Consider the following 26455-nt stretch of genomic DNA (forward strand, 5'->3'; position numbering starts at 1 on the left):
TTTCCCGCCTCTCCCCGCCCAGACCCCTGCCTCAGGGATGCCTGTCCTCAGCCCAGCCCTCAGCTGCAGCCAGGCCTTCAGCCTCCGTAACCCCCGCTCAGGGTCCCCACCCCCTGCAGCCCTGTCCCTCCAGGATGCATGGCCTTGTCCTGTGTGGGGGTGGCCGAGAGCACTGCCCCAGCCCTGGGTACCTTGGGCAGGAAGCTGGCAGAGGCCAGGGCTGCCATTCAAACAGGGGCAGGTGGTTTTGCCAGGAGGAAGTTGACAGTTCAACTTCAAACATGGGTGACGCAGGCCCCACACTGCCTGCTCCCCGTCCCACCCCTCCCTGAGCACGCCACCCCGCCGTCTCCCTCTCTGAGAGCGAGATACCCGGCCAGACACCCTCACCTGCTGTGCCGAGCTGCCCAGGCTGAGGCAAGAGAAGGCCAGAAACCATGCCCATGGGGTCTCTGCAACCGCTGGCCACCTTGTACCTGCTGGGGATGCTGGGTGAGTACCCCTCCCGGGTGTCCTGCGAACACCCGGGCTCACTCCGGTGCAAGGAAGGAGTTCCCAGTTTTACCCAAGGCTGACTCTGGGATCCACATGTCAGCCCTCTGGAGCGTTGTGGAGATTTGGGGCCACTGGGATCCCTGCCTGCCCCCACTAAGCCGCAGCTTGGCCCTCTGTCCTGCATGTCCCACCTGCCAGGAGCACAACCTTGCCTCTCTCATGCGCTGTTGAGAACCCTGCTTTACCCTTCCAGTGCAAGAGAGACTGCAGGGGGGACCCGCATTTGATGGGGCCCAGACAACTTGATTCCTAGGCTGAGTTGGATTTTAGCAGAGCATTCAGGCCTCCCTCTGCAGGGTCCCCCACTGACAGCCCAGCCTTTACTTGGTCGCCTCCAGAGACATGGAAACTCGCCGTCTCCGAGGCAGCTCTGATGATGCTCTGGACAGACAGTGGGCCAAGGCAGGGTGGAGCCGCCTCTGAGGACGATGTCTGAGCAAATGTCAAGGACTCATAGCGGAAGTCCTAGGCCCTCTCATGCCCAGTCCTGGGTCAGTCCCAGAGGGGCCCAGCCAGGCCGGCTGGGATGACTACACGCTGGGCCTGCTCTCACTCCAGCCCTGGGTTGTAAGCCCAACCCTGTGTGACCTTGGATAGGTCCCCAAGCCTCTCCAGGCCTTGATCTCCCCATTTATGAAATGTGGGGGTTGGGGGTGTGAACTGGATGAGGCCTGACCCACTTCCTGAGGATTTAGAAGGTCTGGCAGGGTGACAGAGGTGCGTGACCCTGGGCTGGAAACAGGAGGATGCGAGAAGCTTCCAGGCTGGCAGGGAGAGGGTCCGGAGGCCTTGCCTGCCTGAGCAGGGAGCCTCAGCAGCCTTCTAGGGAAACTGGGTGTGCAGGTGTGAGTGTGGGGGAATGCATGTGTGTGTGTCTGTGTGCGTGTGTGTGTCTGTGTGCATGTGTGTGAGAACTGTGGGGGGGGGAATGTGTGAGTCTGTGTGTGTCTGTGTGAGTCTGTGTGTATGTGTGTGAGAACTGTGTTGGGGGGTAATGTGTGACTCTGTGTGTGAGTCTGTGTGTGAGTCTCTGGGCATGTGTGTGAGTACTGTCTGGGGGGGAATGTGTGAGTCTGTGTGTGAGTCTGTGTGTGAATCTCTGGGCATGTGTGTGAGTACTGTGTGGGGGGGAATGTGTGAGTCTGTGTGTGAGTCTGTGTGTGAGTCTCTGGCCATGTGTGTGAGTACTGTGTGTGTGGGGGGAATGTGTGAGTCTGTGTGTGAGTCTCTGGCCATGTGTGTGAGTACTGTGTGTGTGTGGGGAATGTGTGACTCTGTGTGTGAGTCTCTGGGCATGTGTGTGAGTATTTTGTGGGGGGGAATGTGTGAGTCTGTGCATGTGAGTCTGTGTGTGAGTCTGTGTTCATGTGTGTGAGAACTGTGTGGGGGGGAATGTGTGAGTCTGTGTGTGACTCTGTGTGTGAGTCTCTGGGCATGTGTGTGAGTACTGTGTGGGGGGGAATGTGTGAGTCTGTGTGTGAGTCTGTGTGTGAGTCTGTGTGTGGGAGTCTGTGCGCATGTGTGTGAGAACTGTGTGTGTGTGCTTTCATGAGCACAATGCGGCCTCCAAAGGCAGGATTATCTCCCCAACACATGTGACAATGGCGCCTGTGCACACATGTTCACATGGTTCTTCTCACATGTAACAACAACAGGTACAAAATGCCTTCTGTCCCAAAGTAAGAGGCCTGAGACAGACCTCTGGCTGGCTTCGGGGACCCTGCTGAGGAGGGACCAGGCCCTTAAACCCCCCACCTGCTCCTCACTTCTGGCCTCAGACTTCATTGAGATAGGGCGGCTCCCAGCTGAGTATGGGAACCCGTGTCCTGCTCTAGGGCCCTCCCAACTGAATCCCATCATGGGTGAGGCTCCTGATGGCACCAGGCAAGTCCCCTGGCCCAACACAGGCCACAGTCAGGAAGACTTGGAGGTAGCCCCTTCACCCCCAGTATGGGGACCTCCTTGAACCCCAGGAATACTCAGTTCCCAGTGTCTGAGTGAGCCGGTGGGTACCAAGCATTCCCTTTGTTCAGTGGGTAACGGTTTACAAAGCACTTTTAAAGCCATTTTCTGCTGCAAGCTTCACAACAGCCAATGAAGTAGGTGGGCCCATTGGCCCCATTTTACAGTGGGGAAAAGCGAGGCCCAGGAAGGCCGAGTGCAAACCCAGAGTGCAGCAGCTGGTGCACAGCCGAGCCGACCCCAGCCCAGCATTCCTGCCTTCACAGAGGCCCCTCCCTTAGCTAAAAGGGAAGGCCACCAAAGCCACTTCCGTGTGCAGGAAAATGGCCCTGGGACACAACCTCCACCAGCAGAGATACAGCCACCAAAGCTGGGGACACCAAGGGCCAGGGCTGGGGCTGGAGTCAAACAGTGCAGGCACCCTTTGAGCCATTCCAAGGAGAGAGGCAGCAATGCCAGAGCCCTGGGGACACCACAACCTCCTGGCTGGCATCGGGGCTTGGGGACCTTTGGATCCTGAGGCATGAAGATGCCCCCAGCATGCCTGGGTGCTAGTGACAGGCCAGGGCTTCCCACAGTTGCTGCCCTCTCAGCCCCAGCCTGCCTGGACAGCTGCAGGCAGTGAGGCGGGGAAGCGGCTCTAACACAAACTGCACGTCCCTGACTGGCCCAGCTGATGCGACTCTGAAAGCCAGCACTGGGACGTGGGAAAGTCATGGACTCTGCAGTTTGAATTCCAGTCTGCCACTTACCAACTGGGCGACCTTGGACTAGTTCTGTAAGCCTCAGTTTTCTCATCCGTAAACTGGGTGCAACAGTACCTCATAGAGGCTTATAAGGATTCAATGAATCAATGCACACAGAGCTTAAGTACAATCCTGGCATATAGTATAGTAAGTACTCAATAAACAATAATAACAGCAACAACTATGATTATTATTATTACCAGGGTCAGCAAGAAACAATGCGAGGTAGGAGCCAATGGGGAGGAGGGTCTTGCCAGAGGCCTGCACAGCCGTCAATCTCTCTACCCCTCAATCCTCTTGCACAGGCTATTTATTCACTAATTCATTCATTTTTCATCTACAAATATTATTGAGCATCTCCTGTGCATCCAGCTCTGCAAAACACTGGGGATACAGGGACCAAGGCAGGAGTCCCTGCCCTCAAGGATTTGATCAGCTAACAGGAGACCTGTTAGAGAACACAAGTAAACAAGCACCAAAGACCGGGCATGGTGGCTCATGCCTGTAATCCCAGCACTTCGGGAGGCCAAGACGGGTGGATCACCTGAGGTCAGAAGTTCAAGACCAGCCTGGCCAACATGGTGAAACCTCATCTCTACTAAAAATACAAAAATTAGCCGGGAGTGGTGGCACGCACCTGTAATGCCAGCTACTCAGGAGGCTGAGGCAGGAGAACCGCTTGAACCTGGGAGGCGGAGGTTGCAGTGAGCCAAGATCGCGCCATTGCACTCCAGCCTGGGCAACAGAGCAAGACTCCATCTCAAAAAAAAAAAAAAAAAAAAAAAGGCACCCGAAATATTTACACATTTTGAAATACTGAGTGCAATGCAGAGAACAGCAAGTTCCTCAGGCACAATACAGTCTGCACTGGGATAGGAGGACATCCCTTTGGCTGGGCAGGCAGGGAGGGCCTCTCTAAGGAGGCGAGGTCTCATCTGAGAATCTGAGACCTGAATGAGGGACGGAGCCAGCCAGGCAGAGAAAAAAGGGAAGAGGGTCCCAGGCAGAGCGGATGGCAGGGCAAAGGCAAGGGGGAAGGACAGGCCTGAGAGGGTGGGGCTCCTACTGGGAGCAGGGCAGCAGGCCCACTGTCCCAGGCTGGGCGAGGCCCTGGTTGGATCATCCTCCTCGGAGACCCAGAGTTCCCCACCTCCAGCAGGGAATGAAGGGACCTGGGGGCCCAGGAAGGGACCTGGCCTTCCTGGGTCACTCTGTCACCATCAGTTCAGAGGGGTTTTCCCTGCAGTGACCAGGCGGCGAATTCAGCTTAACCTGACAAAATTGATTGAACATCTATTCTGTGTGTGTGTGTGAAATTGAACATCTACTGTGTGTGTGTGTCCATGTGCTGTGTGTGCGTATGAACACATATGTGCACAGCCCTGTGGAGGGGAGCTTTGGAGCAATGCAGACCTAGTTTGATTTCTGCTTGGCCACCCACAAGTGAACATCTCTCAGGGTCTCATCTATAAAAATAGGGGTTCCTTGCTGTGTCCACCTCAAAAGATCACTGCAATAATTACATCGGGTTTATTCAGAGACTAGGTATGGATTGAACACCTACTATGTGCCAGATGCTGTTCTAAGTGCTGAGGACACAGCAGTGAACAAAACGGTGGAAAATCCCTGCCCTGGTGGATCTGGCATAGTAGTCAGGGTGTGATGGGGAGACAAACAAGAGACAAGCTAAGCTAGTGATTATGCGAATACTAGACGGTCATGAGAGGTGTGGAGACAGACAGATAGAGGAGGGCTGGGACCGGAAGCCTTGGTGGGGTGTGAGGTACCTGGGGAGGATTCAGCGGCTCTCATGAGAAGATGATATTTGAGTCAATATTTGAAAGAAGGGAGTGAGCCCACCGTGTGGGACCTGAGGAGAAGCGTTGCAGGCAGAGGGGCCTCCAGCTGCAGGTCAGTGGGGGGTCGATGAGGCAGCCACGAGGGCCATGGATGCCCCCGTGAGGACTTAGGCTTTTTCTCCCATGCACTGGACAGCCACACAGGAGCAGAGAGGTGAGCATAACTCTCACCTCTCCAGGTCCTCAAGTGCATCTTGAACCCCAGGCCAGATGCATTTGGAACTCCAGAAGGTTTCAGATTGTAGAAGGAAATACCGTGTACATACTGTGTGCTCTTAACACACGCAGTGAGGCCTGGGGCAGCACGCTGCGTTCAACACATTCCCATTTCTGCAGTGAAACATGAATTTGCACACTTAGAGGGATGTAACACAGCAAACACCCTCCCACCAAATGCATTCGAACAAGACTTTTAGATTCTGGATTTTGAATTGCAGATAAGAGACTGTGGGCCTGGATCACTTCTTCTATAGCTACCACTATCACCGTGACCAGCATCATCATCACCATCATGTACCTTTCAAGGCCTGACTTTCATGGTGTCCAGAGGGACCCTAATACTCCTCTCCGGGGGACAGATACGGTAGGAATAGCATAGGAAATGGGTGGTGGCAGTCTGCAGAGATGACAAGGGTCCCATGCACTGCCACAGATTCCCACAGAGACATCTGGAATGAACCCCTCCCTCCTTCTGGCCCCAGTTTCCCCCATCTGTACTCCAGAGCAAGCAGGCTCTGGGGCCTCCCTGGGGTAGACTCCCACAGGCCCTGTCAGGTGACGGAGACAGGGTTTCTCTCCTGACTCTACCACCAGCTAGCTGTGTGACCTTGGGCAAGTCACTCAGCCTCTCTGAACCTCGGTTTCCTGATCTGAAAATGGAGGTGAGCATGGTCCCTTCTTCACAGGGCTGTGGGTAGAAAGAACAAGTCTAGTGCATGAGAGAGCTTTGGGGTAGGTAAAGCTCTAAACAAAACCAAAGCCTTGTCTCTGTGACAGCAGAGACACCGTATATGGTGCGAAACTCATGCAACAGCAGACTACTAGTGGGAGAGAGAAATAACAATTCAAACAGCAAAGGTCATTCTGCCCACGACCCACTGTCCGCTCACTGGGACAGGCCCTGGGTGAGCCAGATTAGAGACCTGAATCTGCTGTTCCTTCCTGCGGGCTCCATTCCCAGGCCTCTCCTGGTGTAAGCCCAGTGTGATTCTATATGTGTTTTGCACATAAAAGCCGCCTAATCATAAACCAATCATTTCATCTGTGCTCAACCCAAGAAAGGGAATTTTGGTCCTTTACGACCTTCGTTTCCCTAAAGCCCTGATACAGCTCCAACTCTACAGATGACTGTCATTTCAGAAAAGAGGGGCTTCTGACCTTTCAAGTCAGCCAACATAGAGGATTCGAGGAAGGAAAATCCAGAATCCTACCCAAAACACAGGCAGATCTATTGTATTTCATGGACATCGATGGCTGTAGCTATGGGGAGGTCTGTGGACTGTTAGAAGGAATCACTGTTTACGGGAAAAAGGGAACACCTGACTTGCAAACTACACTAAATCAGTCATAGGTGTTTTATCTGTGGAACAAAGTGGTGATAGCCCCCCGTCTTCTGAGGCTCTAGAAAGAAATGGGGTCTTCTGTGAAAAACCCTTGTCCTGGGGTCTGCACAGGGTAAGGATGCTGTCATTTTATTATCATCGGTCATTATCACAGGCCTGTGAATCCGGGTGCCTGCCGAACCCTAAGCAGGCCACACCCTTGCCTCCATTTCCGAGGGTGCAGGGGCGGCAGGACCTAGGAGTGAGCCAGAGGCAGGGGCCAGGAGTGCAGGTTACGAAGCCAGCCGCCCTGGGCTGAATTCTGGCTCTGCTGAGTTCTCACTCCCATGCACCACGACAGCCTCTTCCTCTGTAAACTGGGACCCATCATGCAAGTCAACAAATATTCATCTGTAATTCCAAAGCCCAAAAAACATTTGTAAGTTTCTGGCAAATGCATTTGGTGCAAATCCTGACCTGAACGAATGGGAGGCTATTTATAATCTTGACACATCCCCCTTAGTGTGAAACTGCATATGTTTCGCTGCAGACACTGCCATGTGTTTGAAGCCAGGTCTCTCCACACACATGGCGACCGTGAGGTGCCAGCGAGGCGTTGACAAAACAGAAGGCAAGGGCCACCGCCACTGCCTGGGGCCTCCAGAGGTGCAGCCAGTGGAGCCAGGATGTCCTATTTTTCCAAAACGCCTGGATCTTGAAATGTGTTTAAAAAGCAAAACAAAATTAAAAGAAACCTTTTTTTTTTAATTTGGCTCAAAAAATTTTTAAACACTGTGCAGAGCAAATAAAACTCATGGGATGCCGTAATGAGAGCCAAAGTGAGAATTATCCTGAATACTGTGGGGGCAAGAGGAATGAGAGGGACAGGGAGCAGGATATCCTCACCAAGACCTCAGGGCAGGCAGGGCCAAAAATATTGTCTCTGCCAATGCAAAGACAAGAGACGGGGGATCCGGGGGTGTGAGAAGCCGTCTGACTTCTTTAGCCCTGAATTTTGCCTGGGTTTGCCCAGTCCAGGCCCTAAATTGTGGGAGCTGCAAGGGGAGGTGGGCAGGAGAAGGAAGGGGTCTTCAGAGAATTCTCATCCGTAGCCCCAGTTGCTCGGGGTGAGGGGTGGCTGGCGGATAAGGAAACGGCATAGCACTTCCAGGCCTTGGGGGCCTCCTGGTCTGGAGTCTCGGGGATTCTGTCCACAGTTTTGGCAATAGCAGGAGCCTCAGGCTTCATGAGGCTAGGAAGGATGGTGCAGGAGTAAGCTGTAGACCCCCCAGAGGGGGTCAGGGAGACCCTGAACACAGACCGCAGGGCTCAGGGGATGGAGGGTGCTGGTCTGACCCCTGTGAGAAGCAACTAAAAAATGGAAATAGGTTGTGGACCCTCAAAACCTCAATGTTCATTCTGCTCCCTAGATTATAAGTGAAAAACAAACAAGCAAATAAAAAACAACCTGAACATATTCGTGGACAGGCAGAAAGAATATACACAACACACTCAGGAAGCTTCCAAGTCAGCTGGACATCTCACCGCCCTCCCTCCACCAGCTGCTGAAATCCATCAGGAGCTAAAGATTATAGATCATAGGTGTTTGAACCACGGGGAAGGTGAGGGATTGTGGAATCTAACTTCCTTACTTTACAGATTAAGAAACTGAGCCCAGAGAGGCTGAGTGGCTTGCCAAGGTCACACAGCACTTCATAGCTAAGTCTTCTCACTGCATGTTTTACTGACTGAACGGAATCACAAGTTCATTCCCTTTGATCAGGATTGCACACCAGGGTGGTGCAGGAATCAATGAAACCTGGGGCAGGCCATCATGGGCTTCCTGCTGGAGGGAAGGGAGGCAGTTTGGGCCTCACTAGCAAAAGCTCAAGACTCAGTGCCAGGCGGCTAGGTTTGAGTTCGGGCCCCAGCACTCATTAGCTGCTTGGACAAGTCATTTAACCCCTCTCAAGTTTCCTGGTCTGTAAAATCGGGACCAAAATAATAGTACCTACTTCATAGCACTGTGGTGAGGACTGGGAGAGTTAATGTGTAAAAGGCCCGGAAGAGTGAAAACTTTTAAAGTGTTGGTGATGGTGACAGTGACGGTGATGATGATGGTGACGGTGATGGTGATGATGATGGTGACGGTGATAGAGATGGAAGGAGAGGAGAGGAACTGCTGCTCATCTGGGGACCAGACAGGCACCCAGAGGAAGGTTCCAGGGCGACACTCTAGAATGCATAAATATCTTTTTTATTAAAGCATTTGTTAGAGCATTTTTTAAAGAATTTCACTTGGTTCTCCAGCTTGTTCAGTCTTTCCTGAGAATGTTCTCTGAGCAAGACCTAGGCTGTTCTGTGTGGAATCTGCCAAGATTGTCAGGCCCAGTCCGTGTCCCCAGGCCTTCAGGGTCTGGCTGCACGAGCGCTTCCAGGTCAGACCCAGGTGGTGTTCATCTCTGCATCTCCAAAGCTGGCACTCTGGAGGAGCAATTGGGTGGCTGGGAGCAGAGAGCATGGGTTTTGGAGTCAGACACATGGTTCGACTCCACCTGCCAGCCATATTACCCGGGACAGGGCATTTGCCCTCTCCTGACATTTATACCAGGAACGTACTCAACTCTCGTGATGGGGCTGTGTGGAAGATTAACAACAATATCTGTGATGAACCATACCGTGGGCTAAGTATGCAGCAGGTGCTCAATAGTTGGCAGCTGCTGTTAATAATGAACGTTGAGTATGATGACTCAGGAAATAGAGATGCTCCTTGACCTACAGTGGGGTTGCCTCTCAATAAACCCATTGTAAGCTGAAAACATCCTAAGTCAAAAATTCATTTAATACCCCAATAAACCCATTGCAAACTTGAAAAGTCGTAAGTTGAACCACCCTAAGTCTGGACCATCCGCGTGAAGTTTCCAAGTTAGGAGAAGGAAGTGGTGAGCCCCATGGCTTGGATCTCTGTGCTCCTGGACAGGGAATCTTCCCACTGGGAAAGCTCCCTGAGGGTCTGCTGCCCTGGGCACAGCTTCCCCCAGCCCACCCTACTCCACAGATCAGTAGCACCAGCTCTGAGCACTAGGCCAGGAAGCACTGGGCTAAGCCCTTTACACCGATTAGCTCATCTCATCTTCACAATGGCTCTAGAAAGCTAGTCCCATGCTCATCCTCATGCTATGAGTGAGGAAATCGTGGCTTGGAGGCACAGAGACAGGACAGACGTGCTCCCCAGACTCTATAGGCAGGAAGTGGCAGAGCTGATACTCAGAACTGGAGCAGTAGAAAGTCATCGGTGACTGAAAACCCATCCTGAGCTGTGTAGCACTGAAGGGCAGATATTTGGACTCCCACTCCCCACAGGTGGCACTTCAAGCTGCCTTAGCCCTCGAGACTTAGCCAGAGGGATGACTCCTTCAAGGCAGACTGCCCTGCTCCTGATGGGCAGCTGGGATGAGAGGGAGGTGGGAATGAGAGGTCAGGAGTGAGAGGTGAGGGCAGGACAAAAGGGCCTCCTTCCTGATTTCTCTCGCTAGCTGGACATCTCCCTGATGGCCTCCTGAGGCTGCCCTGCCCACTGCAATAGATCAGATGATTGGCTGGGCGCGGTGGCTCATGCTTGTAATCCCAGCACTTTGGGAGGCTGAGGGGGGTGGATCACCTGAGGTCAGGAGTTCAAGACCAGCCTGGCCAAATGGTGAAACCTCATCTCTACTAAAAGTACAAAAATTAGTCGGGCGTGGTGGTGCATGTCTGTAGTCCCAGCTACTCGGGAGGTTGAGGCAGGAGAATTGCTTGAACCAGGGAGGCAGTGGTTATAGTGAGCCAAGATCATGCCACTGCATTCCAGACTGGGCAAGAGAGGAAGACTCTGTTTCAAAAAAAAAGAAAAAATTGATCAGACGATTGACAACTAGACCATCCTTTTCCACCCAGGCCAGAGCTCTGTACACTTCCCTGTTGGTGAGAATAACCTTCCCCTTCCAAGGCCCGTGACTCCTAGAGCAACAGCCACGAAAGGATCTTGCAGATTCAGGGGAAACTTATCACATGGCCATGATGACTTCATTACAAAGAGTCTTGATTCGGGGACAAGGATGAACTGTGGAGCACATCACCCCTTAAAATTCAACTGCCAGCTTGAGAACACTCAAGCGAGAACAGCTTTTTCAAAGCACACCTATTTTTTAAGAGATGGGGTCTTGCTATGTTGTCCAGGCTGGACTCGAACTCCTTGGCTCAAGTGATCTTCCTGCCTCAGCCTGCTGAGTAGCTGGGACTACGGCCTTGAGCCATTGGCCCAGCTAAACACACCTATTTTTTAACACCAAGCAAAAATTTCTCACAAACAATTTGAACACAGCCTTTCACTATTAATATATAAAGCAGTCTCCTTGACCCAGTGCCGTAAATCCAAGAGTAAACCCAAGTCGGACAGATGGAAATCAAAATACAGTACTTGCACCTAACTGATCAAGCTAGGTGGTGAATACAGAGGTTAAGCTTTGAAGCCACGTGAGCTTGCTACTTCACCTCGTCCCCACCCAAATTAAACCTCTTCCCCAGCCACAGATGAGCTGCTCTGCTGAGAGCCCCGCAATCCTGCCCCCGCTCCACAGTGAGACCAGGCTACAAGGAGGCAGAGCTTCCACGTGGTCCACATGGGGGAAGGCTGGTTCCCTGCAGACCCGTGTTCCCTGGGCCTGTCGCCTTGGCTCCCTTGCCAACTAGCTGGCTACACTACTGTGGGCAGGTCACGCCATCTCTTTGAGCTTGGTCTTCTCCAGAAATGGGCAGCTGTTAAAGATAAGTGGCTGTCATTCTTATCCTGCCTTGGGAATGCTAGAAAGTAGCAAATGTTCTCTTGGTTCCCTTTCTTGCTCATTTCTTTCTTTCCTTTTTTTTTTCTTGTAAAGACAGAATCTCACTCTCTCACCCAGGCTGGAGTATAGTAGTGCAATCTCAGCTCACTGCGCCTCCACCTCCCAGGTTCAAGCAATTCTCCTGCCTCAGCCTCCAGAGGAGCTGGGATTACAGGCATGCACCACCACGCCGAGCTAATTTTTGTTATTTTTAGTAGAGACAGGGTTTCACCATATTGGCTAGGCCAGTCTCAAACTCCGGACCTCAAGTGATCCCCCCACCTCGGCCTCCCAAAGTGCTTGGATTATAGGCATGGGCCACCGTGCCCGGCCCCTTTCTGGATCATTTCTCCATTCTCTAGAACTAAGGAGCTCAAACTTTTTTTGAGTGGAAGCAACATGCGGGACATTTTTACATTGCAACCCCCAACACACAAAAAGTGATCAGTGCATTCTGACATTCTCTTTTTTATTTATTTAAAACAAAACAAACAAAAAAAAAAACAGGGTCTTACTCTGTCACCCAGCTAGAGTGCTGTGGCATAATCATAGCTCACTGCAGGGTCCAACTTCTGGGCTCAAGCGGTCCTCCCACCTTGGCCCCCTTAAGTGCTGGGATTGCAGTCATAAGCCACCGTGCACGGCCTCTCTATTCTACTCCATTTCATTTTTTAAAAAATTGATGGCCTGAGTGCCGTGGCTCACACATGTGAATCCCAGCACTTCAGGAAGCTGATGCACGAGGATCACTTGAGCCCAGGAGCTCAAAACCAGCCTGGACAACATAGTGAGACCCCATCTCTACATACACACACACATACATACATACATACATACATACATACATACATAGTAAAAAAATTAGCCAGGCATGGTGGCTCATGCCTGTAATCCTAGCTACTCAAGAGGCTGAGGTGGGAGGATTCTTTGAGCCAGGGAGGTTGAGGCTGCAGTGAGCTGTGATCATGCCACTGCACTCCAGCCTGGGTGAGGAGAGTGATATCCTGTCTCAAAAAGTAATAATAATAATAATTGATGGTTACATTATTACAAAGGTTAGCATGAGGGAATTTGAGATAGGGAGTAATGGAACTGGTGTATACCTTGATTGTGATGGTGGTCACACACATCTATATATGTGACATTCACGGAATCATGCAGTAAAGAAAAAATCAATTTCACGTCTGTTCATTTTAAAAGTAACGTTTTTTAAGAAGAAAAAAAAATCGATAGTTGCAGCCCACTAGATAGAATTCATATCACTCAGGGGTTCCAACCTGGAGTATGAAAATTCCTGTCCCTAAAACCCATGATAGTGGATAGGGGGAGGCAGAAAGGGCCATTGCTCGGGCTGTGGGTGGGTGAGCTGGGGAGAAGGGAGAGAGTGGGAGGTTTCACTTCCTGACCCTCCTCTCTCCTTTCTGCAGTCGCTTCCTGCCTCGGACGGCTCAGCTGGTATGACCCAGGTAAGGAAGAGCCACATGGAGAAAGGCCTGGGGCAGGGGGAGAGTGGGGCTGTGGTTTCATCAGGCCATCGGGGACCTCTCGATGAAGCCATCACTTCTGCCAGAGTGAACCCCACCCTACAGAGAGAGTGAACCCCAGCATACACAGGCACACAGATGCAGACACTGCACGTTTAAGATGCTCACATGCAGGTGGGTGCCCTCGACAGCCGTAAATCACCCACAAATGCCAGATCTCATGATAATTATTATGACCCGCTCACCATGCACAGAAGACATCCCAGCTCATAAATGTACCTTGCAAAGTCTTATTTCCCACCCAATCCTGACAGATGCTCCATGGTCAAAGATGTTTAGAGTGGAGTCTGCAGAGAGAGGCTGCAGACTGATGGTAAAGTGTGTGGAATGTCCAGCCTTAGAGGTTGGAGTTTAGTCGTAGAGGCTGTTTCCCAAATAGGGTTCCATGGAGCATGTTGGACAAAGGGCAGGCAACACTGCATCTCCCACTGAAGACTGACAGTGTACACCGGCCCAGTAAAGGATCTGAGAAATCCTGCAGCGAAGAAATACATGACACTTTTTAACCCAGCACTTTGCACCCTTATTTCACCACAGACCTCTCCTTCACATTGACTGGGATAACATCGTGCTGAATGTACCTGGGGAGAATTGTGGCTGAAGGGTCTTGAGATGCCACTGTGCAGCCAGAGGGGGTGACAGGGGCCTTGGCAGGCCCTAAGCACGATCTGGACCCTGCACTGACATCCTAGCTCCAAGCTTTGGCACACTGCTTGACCTCTTGAGCCCCAGTTTCCCCAGCTGTGAAATGGGAAGAAAATCTCTTGCCTGGTGAAGCGGCAACGAGCCAGCTCGCTGGGCGGACAGCCTGCAAATCACCCCACCAATGTTAGGTGTTGAGACGCGCTCGTTCTCCCTCTAACTAGCCAAGTGCCCTTGGCAAGCCCTGGCCCTGAGCTTTGGCCCCAGAGTGTCCTCGTCGGAAGAAAAGGGTAGCCTGACCCGTGGTTCCCGACCAGGGAAAACCTACCCCTCAGAATCACTTGGGAGAGCCTTTCACATTTCTAAAAATTTCTTGAATCAGTGACACATTCATCCAGCTCAAAAATTTAAAAAAATATAAAAAGATCTGTAGTGAAGAGTCTCACTTCCATCTCTATTCCCGTCTATCCCAGTCGCCCCCGACGTCGACCCCAACACCCCAGGTAATGATTACGTTTATTTGTTTCTTGCATATTCTTCAAGGAGCTCTTTATGCAAATACACACACACACACCCCACACAGACCCCACACACACACACCACACATACACACAACCACACCACACACACCACCACAAACACCACACACACACCGCACACCACATACACACCCCACACACACCACATATACACACAACCACACCACACACACACACCACCACAAACACCACACACACACCGCACACCACATACACACCCCACACACACCACACATACAACCACACCACACACCACCACAAACACCACACACACACCGCACACCACATACACACCCCACACACACCACACATACACACAACCACACCACACACACACCACCACAAACACCACACACACACCGCACACCACACACACACCCCACACACCACACACACACACACCACACACACACACCACACACACCACATGCACACTACACACCACACACCACACACATACCACACGCACACCACACACACCACACACACCCCACACACCACACACACACCACACACACCACACACACGCACACTACACACACCACATACACACACACCACACACACACCACACACACCACATGCACACTATACACACCACACACACCACACACACCACGCACCACCACACACACACCACGCACCACCACACACACACCACACCTGCACACTACACACACCACACACACCACACATACACACAACCACACCACACACACACACCACCACAAACACCACACACACACCGCACACCACACACACACCCCACACACCACACACACACACCACACACACCACATGCACACTACACAGCACACACCACACACATACCACACGCACACCACACACACCACACACCCCACACACACCACACACACACCACACACACCACACACACACGCACACTACACACACCACATACACACACACCACACACACACCACACACACCACATGCACACTATACACACCACACACACACCACATACACCACACACACACCACACACACCACGCACCACCACACACACACCACGCACCACCACACACACACACCACCTGCACACTACACACACCACACACACATACAACACACACAACACACACCACCACACACACATCACACACACCACACACACTACACCACACAGACACACACACCACACACACACACATATATTTTTCCCCTCATGGAGTTTGATAAAATCACACAAGACACATGTCTACCCATGACCCAGCAATTCCATTCCTAGGTATTTACCCAAGAGAAATGGAAACGCCCACACAAAGACCTGTATGTGAATGTTCACAGCAGCCTTATTCATAGTAGGCAAAACCCGGAAACAAATCAAATGGTGAATGGAAAACAAATTGGCATGTCCGTGTAGTGAACTATCATTCGGCAATAAAAAGGAATGAACTACTTATGCGTCCAGTGACATAGCTAAATCTCAAATACATGCTAAGCGAAAAAAGCCAAATCAAACAAAATAAAATCCATGCTGTATGAGTCCATGTCTATGACATTGTAGCACAGGCAAAACTCATCTTTTGTGACAAAAAGCAGATCAGTGTTTGCCTGAGGCTAGATTCAGGGAAATTAACTATAAAGGGGCCTTAGGGAACTTTCTAGATGATGGAAATGTTCCATATCTAGATTATGGTGGTGGTTACATGCATGTATACGTTTGTCAAATTCCATCGAACAGTATCCTTAAAATGAGTGCATTTCACTGTATGTAAAATTACCTCAATAAAAATTTTTTTTTTTTTGAGATGGAATCTTGATCTGTTACCCAGGCTGGAGTGCAGTGGCGCGATCTTGGCTCACTGCAACCTCTGCCTCCCGGGTTCAAGCAATTCTCCTGCCTCAGCCTCCCGAGTAGCTAGGATTACAGGCGCCTGCCACCACACCCAGCTAATTTTTGGTATTTTTTCTTTTTTTAGTAGAGATGGGGTTTCACCATGTTGGCCAGGCTGGTCTCAAACTCCTGACCTCAGGTGATCTGCCCGCCTCAGCTTCCCAAAGTGCTGGGATTACAGGCATGAGCCACCACACCTGGCCTAAAATTAATTTTTAAAGATCTCTTAAAAAGCAGACACCAGCCCCAATCTCAGACCCCTTGAGACAGAATTTCCAGGACAGGGGCCATCCTGCTGGACAGTGGGTGCCGAGAACACCTTGCCCATTTATCTGAGCTCCCTTCTGACTCTGAAATCTGGAGCCCCACCCTCCTGGGTCTAGCTTCAGGGCTGCCTGGGTCAGGGTCCTCTGGGAAGCCCCTGCAGTGCCCCAGAAGGGACGAAGCTCACAAGGGGCAAGGCAGGCAGCCCACGGGGCAGGAGGGAGCTCAACTGGGCGTCCTAGGGAGAGGGCAGTGAGGGGTGCCAGTGGGGAACCCCTCCCAGCCTGACCCCCACCACACCTTTCTGAACCCCAGATTTCCAGGCAAGGCTCACCCGTTCCAACTCGAAGTGCCAGGGCCAGCTGGAGGTCTACCTCAAGGACGGATGGCACATGGTTTGCAGCCAGAGCTGGGGCCGGAGCTCCAAGCAGTGGGAGGACCCCATTCAAGCGTCAAAAGTCTGCCAGCGGCTGAACTGTGGGGTGCCCTTAAGCCTTGGCCCCTTCCTTGTCACCTACACACCTCAGAGCTCAATCATCTGCTACGGACAACTGGGCTCCTTCTCCAACTGCAGCCACAGCAGAAATGACATGTGTCACTCTCTGGGCCTCACCTGCTTAGGTGGGTAACTAGCCAGCCACACGGGCACCCTGGGCCTGGGCGCCAGCCCCGAGGAGACTGCCCAAGGCCTGTGATCTAGGGTCTGAGCAGGCTGGTGGAAGGGGTGGGGGGACCCCAGTTTATAACCACTCCCCAAGACACATACCCAGGAGGAGGACTGGAAGGGGCCAGCACCCATCTGTAGGATGGCAATGGAGGACCTAGTTCTGCCAATCACTGACTTCATCGTCACCTCTGAACCTCCATTCTCCCATCTGTGAAGTGGGGTGGTACTTCCCGCCTCGCAGGAGGCTTAGAGACAACGTGTGGGTCAAGTGGACCTGCTGTGCCAAGTGGCACTCATGCCAGGAGCTCCTGGTCCTCTCAAGGCTGCTGGCTGCCCCCGGCCCTCCCCACACCACCCACTCCTCCCTCACCAGAGTGTCTCATTGCAGAACCCCAGAAGACAACACCTCCAACGACAAGGCCCCCGCCCACCACAACTCCAGAGCCCACAGGTAAGAGGATTCTGAACCCCCCATAGGGAGTCAGAGCTAGCAAATAAAAACCCAAGATGCCCAGTTACATTGGAATTTCTGACAAAGGTGGAAATGTTTAGTATTGGTGTGTTCTACGCAATATTTGGGACCCCATCACCTCCCAAGGCTAAGCATTAGTCAGTAGTTGTCCACAAGTTGGGGCCAAACAGCAAGGAGTGCCCAGGAAGCCCTCGGCGCTCAGGGTGGCTCCCCATCCTGCTCTCTCCTCTCCTAGCTCCTCCCAGGCTGCAGCTGGTGGCACAGTCTGGCGGCCAGCACTGTGCCGGCGTGGTGGAGTTCTACAGCGGCAGCCTGGGGGGTACCATCAGCTATGAGGCCCAGGACAAGACCCAGGACCTGGAGAACTTCCTCTGCAACAACCTCCAGTGTGGCTCCTTCTTGAAGCATCTGCCAGAGACTGAGGCAGGCAGAGCCCAAGACCCAGGGGAGCCACGGGAACACCAGCCCTTGCCAATCCAATGGAAGATCCAGAACTCAAGCTGTACCTCCCTGGAGCATTGCTTCAGGAAAATCAAGCCCCAGAAAAGTGGCCGAGTTCTTGCCCTCCTCTGCTCAGGTAAGTGAGACCTGGCCAAGCCCCATGACACCTTCTGCTGCCCTAGGTGGGGTCACAGAGCATCCCAGAAGGTCAGGGAACATGTGTGCAGCACAGGGCACTATGGAGAATACAAGGGAAGTGGAGGCCTGGTCTTGGCCTCTAAGAGGTAACAAGGGTTGGGGTGGGGAGGATGCATCCACACTCGATGCCTTGGTAATCTCTGCAAAGCTACACACCCCAAGCCCAAAGGAACCGCTGGCTCAGCTGCCACATGGGGAAGGGGAGTCGGCAGGACTTCCAGGAGGAGGCAAGGTCTCTTCGTGGGTCTGGGGGAGAAAAAAAAATGTCTAGGTAGGAATTATGGCTTGTGCCAAAGATGGGGCACTTGGAGGGGTGGGCCTTGCAGGAAGGGCATTTGTAAATCCCAAGAGTTGGCATTGCAGCAATGGTGAGAGGTGGGAGGTCCCTGAGGCCCGGGAGTCAGAGCACAGCAGGCAAAGAGAGAAACAGAGACGGCCCCCAAGAGGGCTCTGCAGAAGGTCCTGCGCCGTGCGCTGACAAGGTAAAGAGAATGACGCCGCTCTGTGGTTGAGGGGAGGAGGCAGGTGAGACTGAGTCTGTGAGACCCCGGTGGGCCAAACCAGGATCAATGAAGAAAACTAAAGGGAAGAAACCACAGCTGAAACGAAGGGAGAAACGGAGAAACTTCGCAGTACGCCTCCCTCCGGAAGTAGTGGGTTCCCATGGCCGGAAGTGTTCTCAGTGAAGTCCGCACTGTACTTACCGAGAGCTTACTTCATGCAGGGACCATTCCTGGACATTCTAAATTTTTCACATGGCCTTAGGAGGTGGGTGTTATTATTATCATCCCTTTTTACAGTGAGGAGGCTGAGGTTTAGAGAGGCTAAACCTCTCGCCCAGTACTATGGAGCACTTGCTGGGATTTCTGTTCAAGCAGGGTCACTCTAGAGCCTGTTATCTGAGCCTTGGTGACTCAGTGTGGTCCTGGACCAGCAGCAGCTGGTTAGAAATGCAGGTGCTCAGGCCCCAGCCTGGACCTTCCGAATCAGAATCCACTTTTCAGCAAGGTCCTCAGTGATTTATGTGCACAAATCTAGGAATCACTGCTCGGGGCCACCTGGCTGTCCTGCAAGCACGCTGGGTACCTGGTGTAAATTAGTAAAATGCTGCCCCTCCCCCAGCAGAAGCAGCTCCCAAGGGGCTCTTGGCCTGATGAGGAGAGCAGGGGCTGGCTCGCAGTCCCACCCGCCCCTCAGCTACTATCCTTCCTGCAGGCTACAACCTGTAAAACCATACCCAGGGTTCTTGCCTTTGAAGCTTCTTCTAAATAGATTTACTAGGGCTTTGAAGGTGGATGTTGCTATGGAAACTGGGCAAAGCTGGTGAGATCACAACTCTCTCTAAACTGAGCATGTGTGGGCCTCAGCTACAGACTCCCAGGCCCCACCCTGGCAGGCAGAAATAAACGCATGCCTCTGTTGAGCCAGGCCCCACTTGCTGAAAGCCTGGCCCTCAGCATTCAGTGCCTGGGCAGCACGATCTGTCCCAACTGTGAACTGCCAGGACTCAGGGCAATAGGTCTTTCCAACCCCCAGGCCTCAGTTTCCCTCTTCTGAAAAGTCCTCCTTCTTCCCAAAGTGCAGCGGGATAATGACAAGATGTTTCCAAGTGAGAAGTGGACCTAGGTGGAGCCTATTTCCCACGCTCTTCTCTTATCTCCACCTGGCATGGAGCCAACTCCCTGCTGATGGCTGCCAACAGCCTCCCTGCGGAAAGCGCCTATGCTGCTGTGTCTCAGGATGGTGCTGGCAGCTGCCCACAGGCACCAGAGACAGTGCTGGGTCAGGGGAAGAGCCACAGAGGGTGCCAGAAGGAGGGAAGGGCAGAAAAGAAGGCTGCCTCTCCTGGTGGTCCCACACAGTGCCTTCCCCTAGCCAGGGCCCCGATTTGCCAGTGGCATGGGGCCCCAGGAAGCAGCACACAGGCTCAGGGTCACACTTGCACCCTCCTTTCCCATTGCTTCCCCTCTCAGGTTTCCAGCCCAAGGTGCAGAGCCGTCTGGTGGGGGGCAGCAGCATCTGTGAAGGCACCGTGGAGGTGCGCCAGGGGGCTCAGTGGGCAGCCCTGTGTGACAGCTCTTCAGCCAGGAGCTCGCTGCGGTGGGAGGAGGTGTGCCGGGAGCAGCAGTGTGGCAGCGTCAACTCCTATCGAGTGCTGGACGCTGGTGACCCAACATCCCGGGGGCTCTTCTGTCCCCATCAGAAGCTGTCCCAGTGCCACGAACTTTGGGAGAGAAATTCCTACTGCAAGAAGGTGTTTGTCACATGTGAGTTGGCCACAGCCCACAGTGGGTGGAAGCAGTTACTACTTTACCTCTAGGACCCGGTCAGGGTGCATGTCTCTAAAGGGAAGCCCTGGGGAGCTAGACAGAGAGTCCCAGAGACCCAGAAAGGATGGAGACAGGGAAATTGGAAGGCTAGGGAGCAAGAGTACTCAGACAGCAATGGGCATGAACAATAATAGGAGACAGGGCAAGCAACAGGCAGATCACAGTCAGGCAGCTGATGAGTCATAGAACTTCTCCTTCTACCTTCTACTTTTGCAAGGTGGAAGCCAGAAAATCAAATGGTAGATAGCACATATTTGCTACATGAATGGTAACCAAACGGCAAGTGAAAGAGAGAAATGGATGGATGGATGGATGGATGGATGGATGGATGGATGGATGGATGGATGGATTGGTGGGTGGGTGGGTGGGTGGATGGATGGATGGCTGGATGGATGGATGGATGGATCGGTGGGTGGGTGGATGGATGGATGGACAGAAGGGTGGATGGACAGATGGATGGATGGATCAAGAATAGAGGCCCCGCTGGCTATTGGTATGCAATCATATATTGGTTTCTGATGGTATATGATGGCAAGGTGATCACTAATAACTGGCAAATGGTAGAAAATTAAATAGCTTATAACAAGTGTGGCAAATGATAGCTAGATGATCAACTGTTAGATGACAAATGGTGGGTGGGTGAGTGGATAGCAGGGAATTCTAGAGATAGATGGAGGGATAGCCAAATAGATCATTGCCTTCCATGCATGCTGGTGAATTTCTCAGATGAGCAAGGAGCCAGCAGCTTCCCTCCCACAGTTTTTCTCCCCCCAGGACTGGGACTGACCTAACTCTTCCTCCTTCCCCAGGCCAGGATCCAAACCCCGCAGGCCTGGCCGCAGGCACGGTGGCAAGCATCATCCTGGCCCTGGTGCTCCTGGTGGTGCTGCTGGTCGTGTGCGGCCCCCTTGCCTACAAGAAGCTAGTGAAGAAATGTAGGTGTCACGGCCCTGAGTGGCTCCGTTCCCACGTGCAGAGACTGGAGGGGCTGCACTAGAGTCCTCCGGAGGAGGGGTCATGCCTCCAGAAAGCTGGGCACGCAGGACACCTCTGCTTCACCACCCAGCCTTCCCCTCTCCTGCCCATTAGCCATTTTCTGCCCCAAGTAACAGAAACACAAAGTAAACAAAATTGCAATTGCTAATTTGTCCATCTCTGGAGCCCAGCTGAGACCCACTCCAGGTCAGAGAGAAGGTGTGGCCATTCCCAAGGCTGTGGCAGGCCCAGAGGGTGTTCAGTACGGCCTCTGATGGTAGGAGACACACATCCCAGGCCTAGCCCCACCACTTACCACTGCCCGAGATGCTGATTGGGACACTTCCTCTCTCTGACCCTCAGTTTCTTCATCTACCAAATGGGCAATCGCACACCTTGTGAACGCGGGGGCTTGTTCTCCTTGCCTTGCAGAACTTAAGAGGAAATTATTCAGACAAAGAAGTGAGAGGGGAGAGATTGGGAACAGAGGGCCCAGCAGGACAGTGTCAGGTCCTAGTGCCTGCCCAGGTCTAGTTCTAAACGCCTGTGGTCTTTTCTCCTGGGGAGCCGGGCACCTCTACACCATCCTCGGCCTGCTCCTTCGGCACAGGATGGCTGCAATTCCCTTCCCGAGCAAGTTAGGAAACTGAGGCCTACGAGAGACTCCAAGGGGCAGAGCCCAGCAGCCCTGCCCTCAGCTGCACCTGCCGCCACCATCTCCCTCCCAGGCCCAGCCCCGTCCCCACCCCTGCCTGCCCCCACCCACACCTGCCCCCACCACTCTGATGTGCCTTTCTTGTCTCTTGCCCAGTCCGCCAGAAGAAGCAGCGCCAGTGGATTGGCCCAACGGGAATGAACCAAAACAGTAAGTGTCCCCGGAGGCGGGAGCCTCCCTCAGGCCCTGGACAGAGGCCATGGAGGCAGAGTCGAGGCTCTCTGCTGACCACAGACGGAGCCTGTGGCTGCTTGAAGCCTCTGATCTCCACGGTGCTTGTCTGACATGTGACTGTGGCCAACAGACGTCCCCACACCAGGGAGGGCAGAGGCTTCTTGATGGGCTGATGGCTGAGCGGTTTCTACCACTGAAGCCTCAGAGTGTAGAAACATCTCATGGTATCCTTTCTGTCCCTCGCCCCATCTCTAGGGTCCCCAGCAGCCCTCACCTCCTCCAGCAGTATTCCCCAACACAGTAGCCAGTGGATGTTAACAGGCAGCACTCACAAGAGGCCTCCCTGATCAACAGATCTGGAAAACCATGAGTTAGGCACAGCTAAGCATAGCTATTTCAGGACTTATCAGAACCTTAATGGGCATTTTTGTATTGCCCATCTCCAAAGCAAGGATCCATTAAGAAGGGCTGTCCAAGTTATTTTCATCATGGAACAACTTACAGGGCCAGTATTAGGACATTTTGGTGCAGCCAGCCCAACACCATCCCTGGTCTTCATCCTCCCTCCTTCCAGCCACAGTCAGAGACACCCTAATGGATGGAGACATGGCGCTCTTCCTGCCTCCCATTCCACCTTCTTCCCCCTTCCCAAGTCCACAGCCAAATCCTTCAAGAGGGCTCTGTGTTGTCCAGCCTTTCTTAATAACATACAGGCCCTCAGCTCCTGGAGGGCAGGGAGCAGATCTGTCCCGTCACCTGTGCTCCAGTCTCCTGCTTGGTAAATGCTTGATGACCGACTCATGGAAGGCCCCACCCTGCCAGTCAGATTGCTGGGTTACCCAAACCTGCTCTAAAAGTCTGCTGCTGATCCTGCTAGCATGAACCTCCCAGGAAGAAAGGAGAGGGGGATGCATTGAAGGGGCTGTGGGTGCCTTTGTCCTCTCCCCGCTAACATCACGGGAATAAGAGATTAAAGTTCTGGGCACCTGCTGGGGAAGGAGACGGAGGACACAGCCACAAGTCTAACGACACTGTCTCCTACCATCTGCCCAGTGTCTTTCCATCGCAACCACACGGCAACCGTCCGATCCCATGCTGAGAACCCCACAGCCTCCCACGTGGATAACGAATACAGCCAACCTCCCAGGAACTCCCGCCTGTCAGCTTATCCAGGTAAGCACCAGCGGGTGCTCCCAGGCACGCAGGCAGGGCTGCAGCAGGCCGCCAAGGCAGGTCACGTGATGCCCTTGAAGGTCGGGTGATGGCCCAAAGACAGAATGGAGACCCCAGGGTGCAGGGGGATCAAACGTCGCAGGATGCAGCAGGGGTACGGAAGGGATGTAGCCTTTGCAGGCCCCAGCTGTCCCGTTTGAGACCACAAACTACTCATCTGGAGAGAAGAATGCACTCAGAAAGCCATCAACCCCAGCCTTGCTGTGACCTAATGGGCCTGTTTCCCTGCAGGGCCTTGAGGGGCCTGGATGGTAAATGAGGCCCCTTGGATTCCTCCGGGCCAGAAGAGAGCCATTAAGTGGGCTGCAGGAGCGCTGTACTAAAGGCTCCCAGACTGGCACTACCAATTAAGCCCCAGGGAGCCTGGAGTTCAGCATCATTAGTGAACGTTTGGCTGATTTGATCAAAACAGATACGGGGCTGTCACCGGCTCATAAAGCCCCTGTGATCTTCCAACCCACTGTGGGCAGCGGCTCTAGGATCCAAGGGGCTCTGTGGAGTCAAAAACCCTCTGCAAACAGCGTCCTTTCTTTCCCCAGCTCTGGAAGGGGCTCTGCATCGCTCCTCCACGCAGCCTGACAACTCCTCCGACAGTGACTATGATCTGCATGGGGCTCAGAGGCTGTAAAGGTGAGCCCGTCTCCAGCCTGACCCCAGCACCCCAGGGTCCCCCACAGTCCTGGGGGTGAGCACCAGCCACTCAATGCCTCCCCTCAGTCCCACCCTGCCCATACATGAATAGGGGACCCCCAGCATCTTGATTCTTGTAAAGAGAAAGACAAACGTCAGCTGTTTAGGTTATACGAGCTGGTTTGACAATTAGAGCAGAGCAATCATGAACTTTAACAATCAACTCTTAAACTCCATTCGGAAGGCCACACAGGCAGAGTCCCTAAGAGCTCCGTGATGGAGTCACACCCCTCTAGAGCTGCCAACCTGCCAGCGGGGAGAAGGAGCCCCTGGCTCAGGACAGCAGCCGTCCCCAAAATGGAGCCCAGAGCATGGGTCCTGTCCCCGACCTCCCTGCATCACCTCTGCGGTGTCTTCCTCTAACACATTTCCTTCTCACCCCACAGAACTGGGATCCATGAGCAAAAAGCCGAGAGCCAGACCTGTTTGTCCTGAGAAAACTGTCCGCTCTTCACTCGAAATCATGTCCCTATTTCTACCCCGGCCAGAACATGGACAGAGGCCAGAAGCCTTCCGGACAGGCGCTGCTGCCCCGAGTGGCAGGCCAGCTCACACTCTGCTGCACAACAGCTCGGCCGCCCCTCCACTTGTGGAAGCTGTGGTGGGCAAAGCCCCAAAACAAGCAGCCTTCCAACTAGAGACTCGGGGGTGTCTGAAGGGGGCCCCCTTTCCCTGCCCGCTGGGGAGCGGCGTCTCAGTGAAATCGGCTTTCTCCTCAGACTCTGTCCCTGGTAAGGAGTGACAAGGAAGCTCACAGCTGGGCGAGTGCATTTTGAATAGTTTTTTGTAAGTAGTGCTTTTCCTCCTTCCTGACAAATCGAGCGCTTTGGCCTCTTCTGTGCAGCATCCACCCCTGCGGATCCCTCTGGGGAGGGACAGGAAGGGGACTCCCGGAGACCTCTGCAGCCGTGGTGGTCAGAGGCTGCTCACCTGAGCACAAAGACAGCTCTGCGCGTTCACCGCAGCTGCCAGCCAGGGGTCTGGGTGGGCACCACCCTGACCCACAGCATCACCCCACTCCCTCTGTCTTATGACTCCCCTCCCCAACCCCCTCATCTAAAGACACCTTCCTTTCCACTGGCTGTCAAGCCCACAGGGCACCAGTGCCACCCAGGGCCCTGCACAAAGGGGCACCTAGTAAACCTTAACCAACTTGGTTTTTTGCTTCACCCAGCAATTAAAAGTCCCAAGCTGAGGTAGTTTCAGCCCATCACAGTTCATCTTCTAACCCAAGAGTCAGAGATGGGGCTGGTCATGTTCCTTTGGTTTGAATAACTCCCTTGACGAAAACAGACTCTTCTAGTACTTGGAGATCTTGGACCTAATCCCGTGGGGCCTCGGCTTCCTTAACTGCAAGTGAGAAGAGGAGGTCTACCCAGGAGCCTCGGGTCTGATCAAGGGAGAGGCCAGGCGCAGCTCACTGCGGCGGCTCCCTAAGAAGGTGAAGCAACATGGGAACACATCCTAAGACAGGGCCTTTCTCCACGCCATTTGATGCTGTATCTCCTGGGAGCACAGGCATCAATGGTCCAAGCCGCATAATAAGTCTGGAAGAGCAAAAGGGAGTTACTAGGATATGGGGTGGGCTGCTCCCAGAATCTGCTCAGCTTTCTGCCCCCACCAACACCCTCCAACCAGGCCTTGCCTTCTGAGAGCCCCCGTGGCCAAGCCCAGGTCACAGATCTTCCCCCGACCATGCTGGGAATCCAGAAACAGGGACCCCATTTGTCTTCCCATATCTGGTGGAGGTGAGGGGGCTTCTCAAAAGGGAACTGAGAGGCTGCTCTTAGGGAGGGCAAAGGTTCGGGGGAAGCCAGTGTCTCCCATCAGTGCCTTTTTTAATAAAAGCTCTTTCATCTATAGTTTGGCCACCATACAGTGGCCTCAAAGCAACCATGGCCTACTTAAAAACCAAACCAAAAATAAAGAGTTTAGTTGAGGAGAAATGAGCCTTTAGAAAACTGTTTTTCAAGGGTTGGCTGACTTGGGTGATGCATTTCAAAAAGATGTTTGGTGATGCGATGGAATAGAAGCACTTTAGTCTTCAAGGTGCCATTGTCAAGTTCCTGCCTTGGCTGGTGAAGGCAACCCACTGCTCCCCCAGCCAGTGCTCAGGGGCTGGTGTCCACATCCCTTGGTAGAGGACGTGCTGCCGTGACCTGGACAACCTCCCCGTTCCTGCATCCC

The 26455-nt window shown here is 53.1% G+C and overlaps 1 protein-coding gene across 6 annotated transcripts; it reads left to right on the forward strand.

Annotated features, from left to right (window-relative positions):
• The first annotated feature begins 204 nt into the window (after window positions 1-204).
• Window positions 205-26217, forward strand: CD5 (CD5 molecule). 6 transcript variants are annotated; one of them, XM_024347177.3, is made up of 11 exons: window positions 241-492; window positions 12953-12991; window positions 16689-16994; window positions 17429-17491; window positions 17748-18089; window positions 20125-20418; window positions 21291-21416; window positions 22268-22321; window positions 23399-23518; window positions 24118-24208; window positions 24655-26217. In XM_024347177.3, the coding sequence occupies exons 1-10, from the start codon at window positions 438-440 to the stop codon at window positions 24204-24206; spliced, it is 1488 nt and encodes a 495-aa protein (XP_024202945.1). In that variant the 5' UTR covers window positions 241-437; the 3' UTR covers window positions 24207-24208; window positions 24655-26217. The 6 variants fall into 6 exon arrangements, with proteins under 6 accessions (XP_024202942.1, XP_024202943.1, XP_024202941.1 ...); XM_024347173.3 differs by lacking the exon at window positions 24118-24208 and having other exon boundaries at window positions 227-492; XM_024347178.3 differs by lacking the exons at window positions 24118-24208; window positions 24655-26217 and adding an exon at window positions 23810-24110 and having other exon boundaries at window positions 231-492.
• Window positions 26218-26455: the final 238 nt, after the last annotated feature.

This window comes from Pan troglodytes, chromosome 9 (assembly GCF_028858775.2).
Source record: "Pan troglodytes isolate AG18354 chromosome 9, NHGRI_mPanTro3-v2.0_pri, whole genome shotgun sequence".
Taxonomy (NCBI): domain Eukaryota; kingdom Metazoa; phylum Chordata; class Mammalia; order Primates; family Hominidae; genus Pan; species Pan troglodytes.

What these genes read in the sequence shown, in the direction of transcription:
- CD5 (XM_024347173.3), top strand. Translation starts at nt 438, where the DNA reads ATGCCCATGGGGTCTCTGCAACCGCTGGCCACCTTGTACCTGCTGGGG. An exon ending in GTACCTGCTGGGGATGCTGG is followed by an intron (nt 493 to 12,952) that starts GTGAGTACCCCT and finishes TCCTTTCTGCAG; the next exon opens with TCGCTTCCTGCCTCGGACGG. An exon ending in TCTTGCCCTCCTCTGCTCAG is followed by an intron (nt 18,090 to 20,124) that starts GTAAGTGAGACC and finishes TTCCCCTCTCAG; the next exon opens with GTTTCCAGCCCAAGGTGCAG.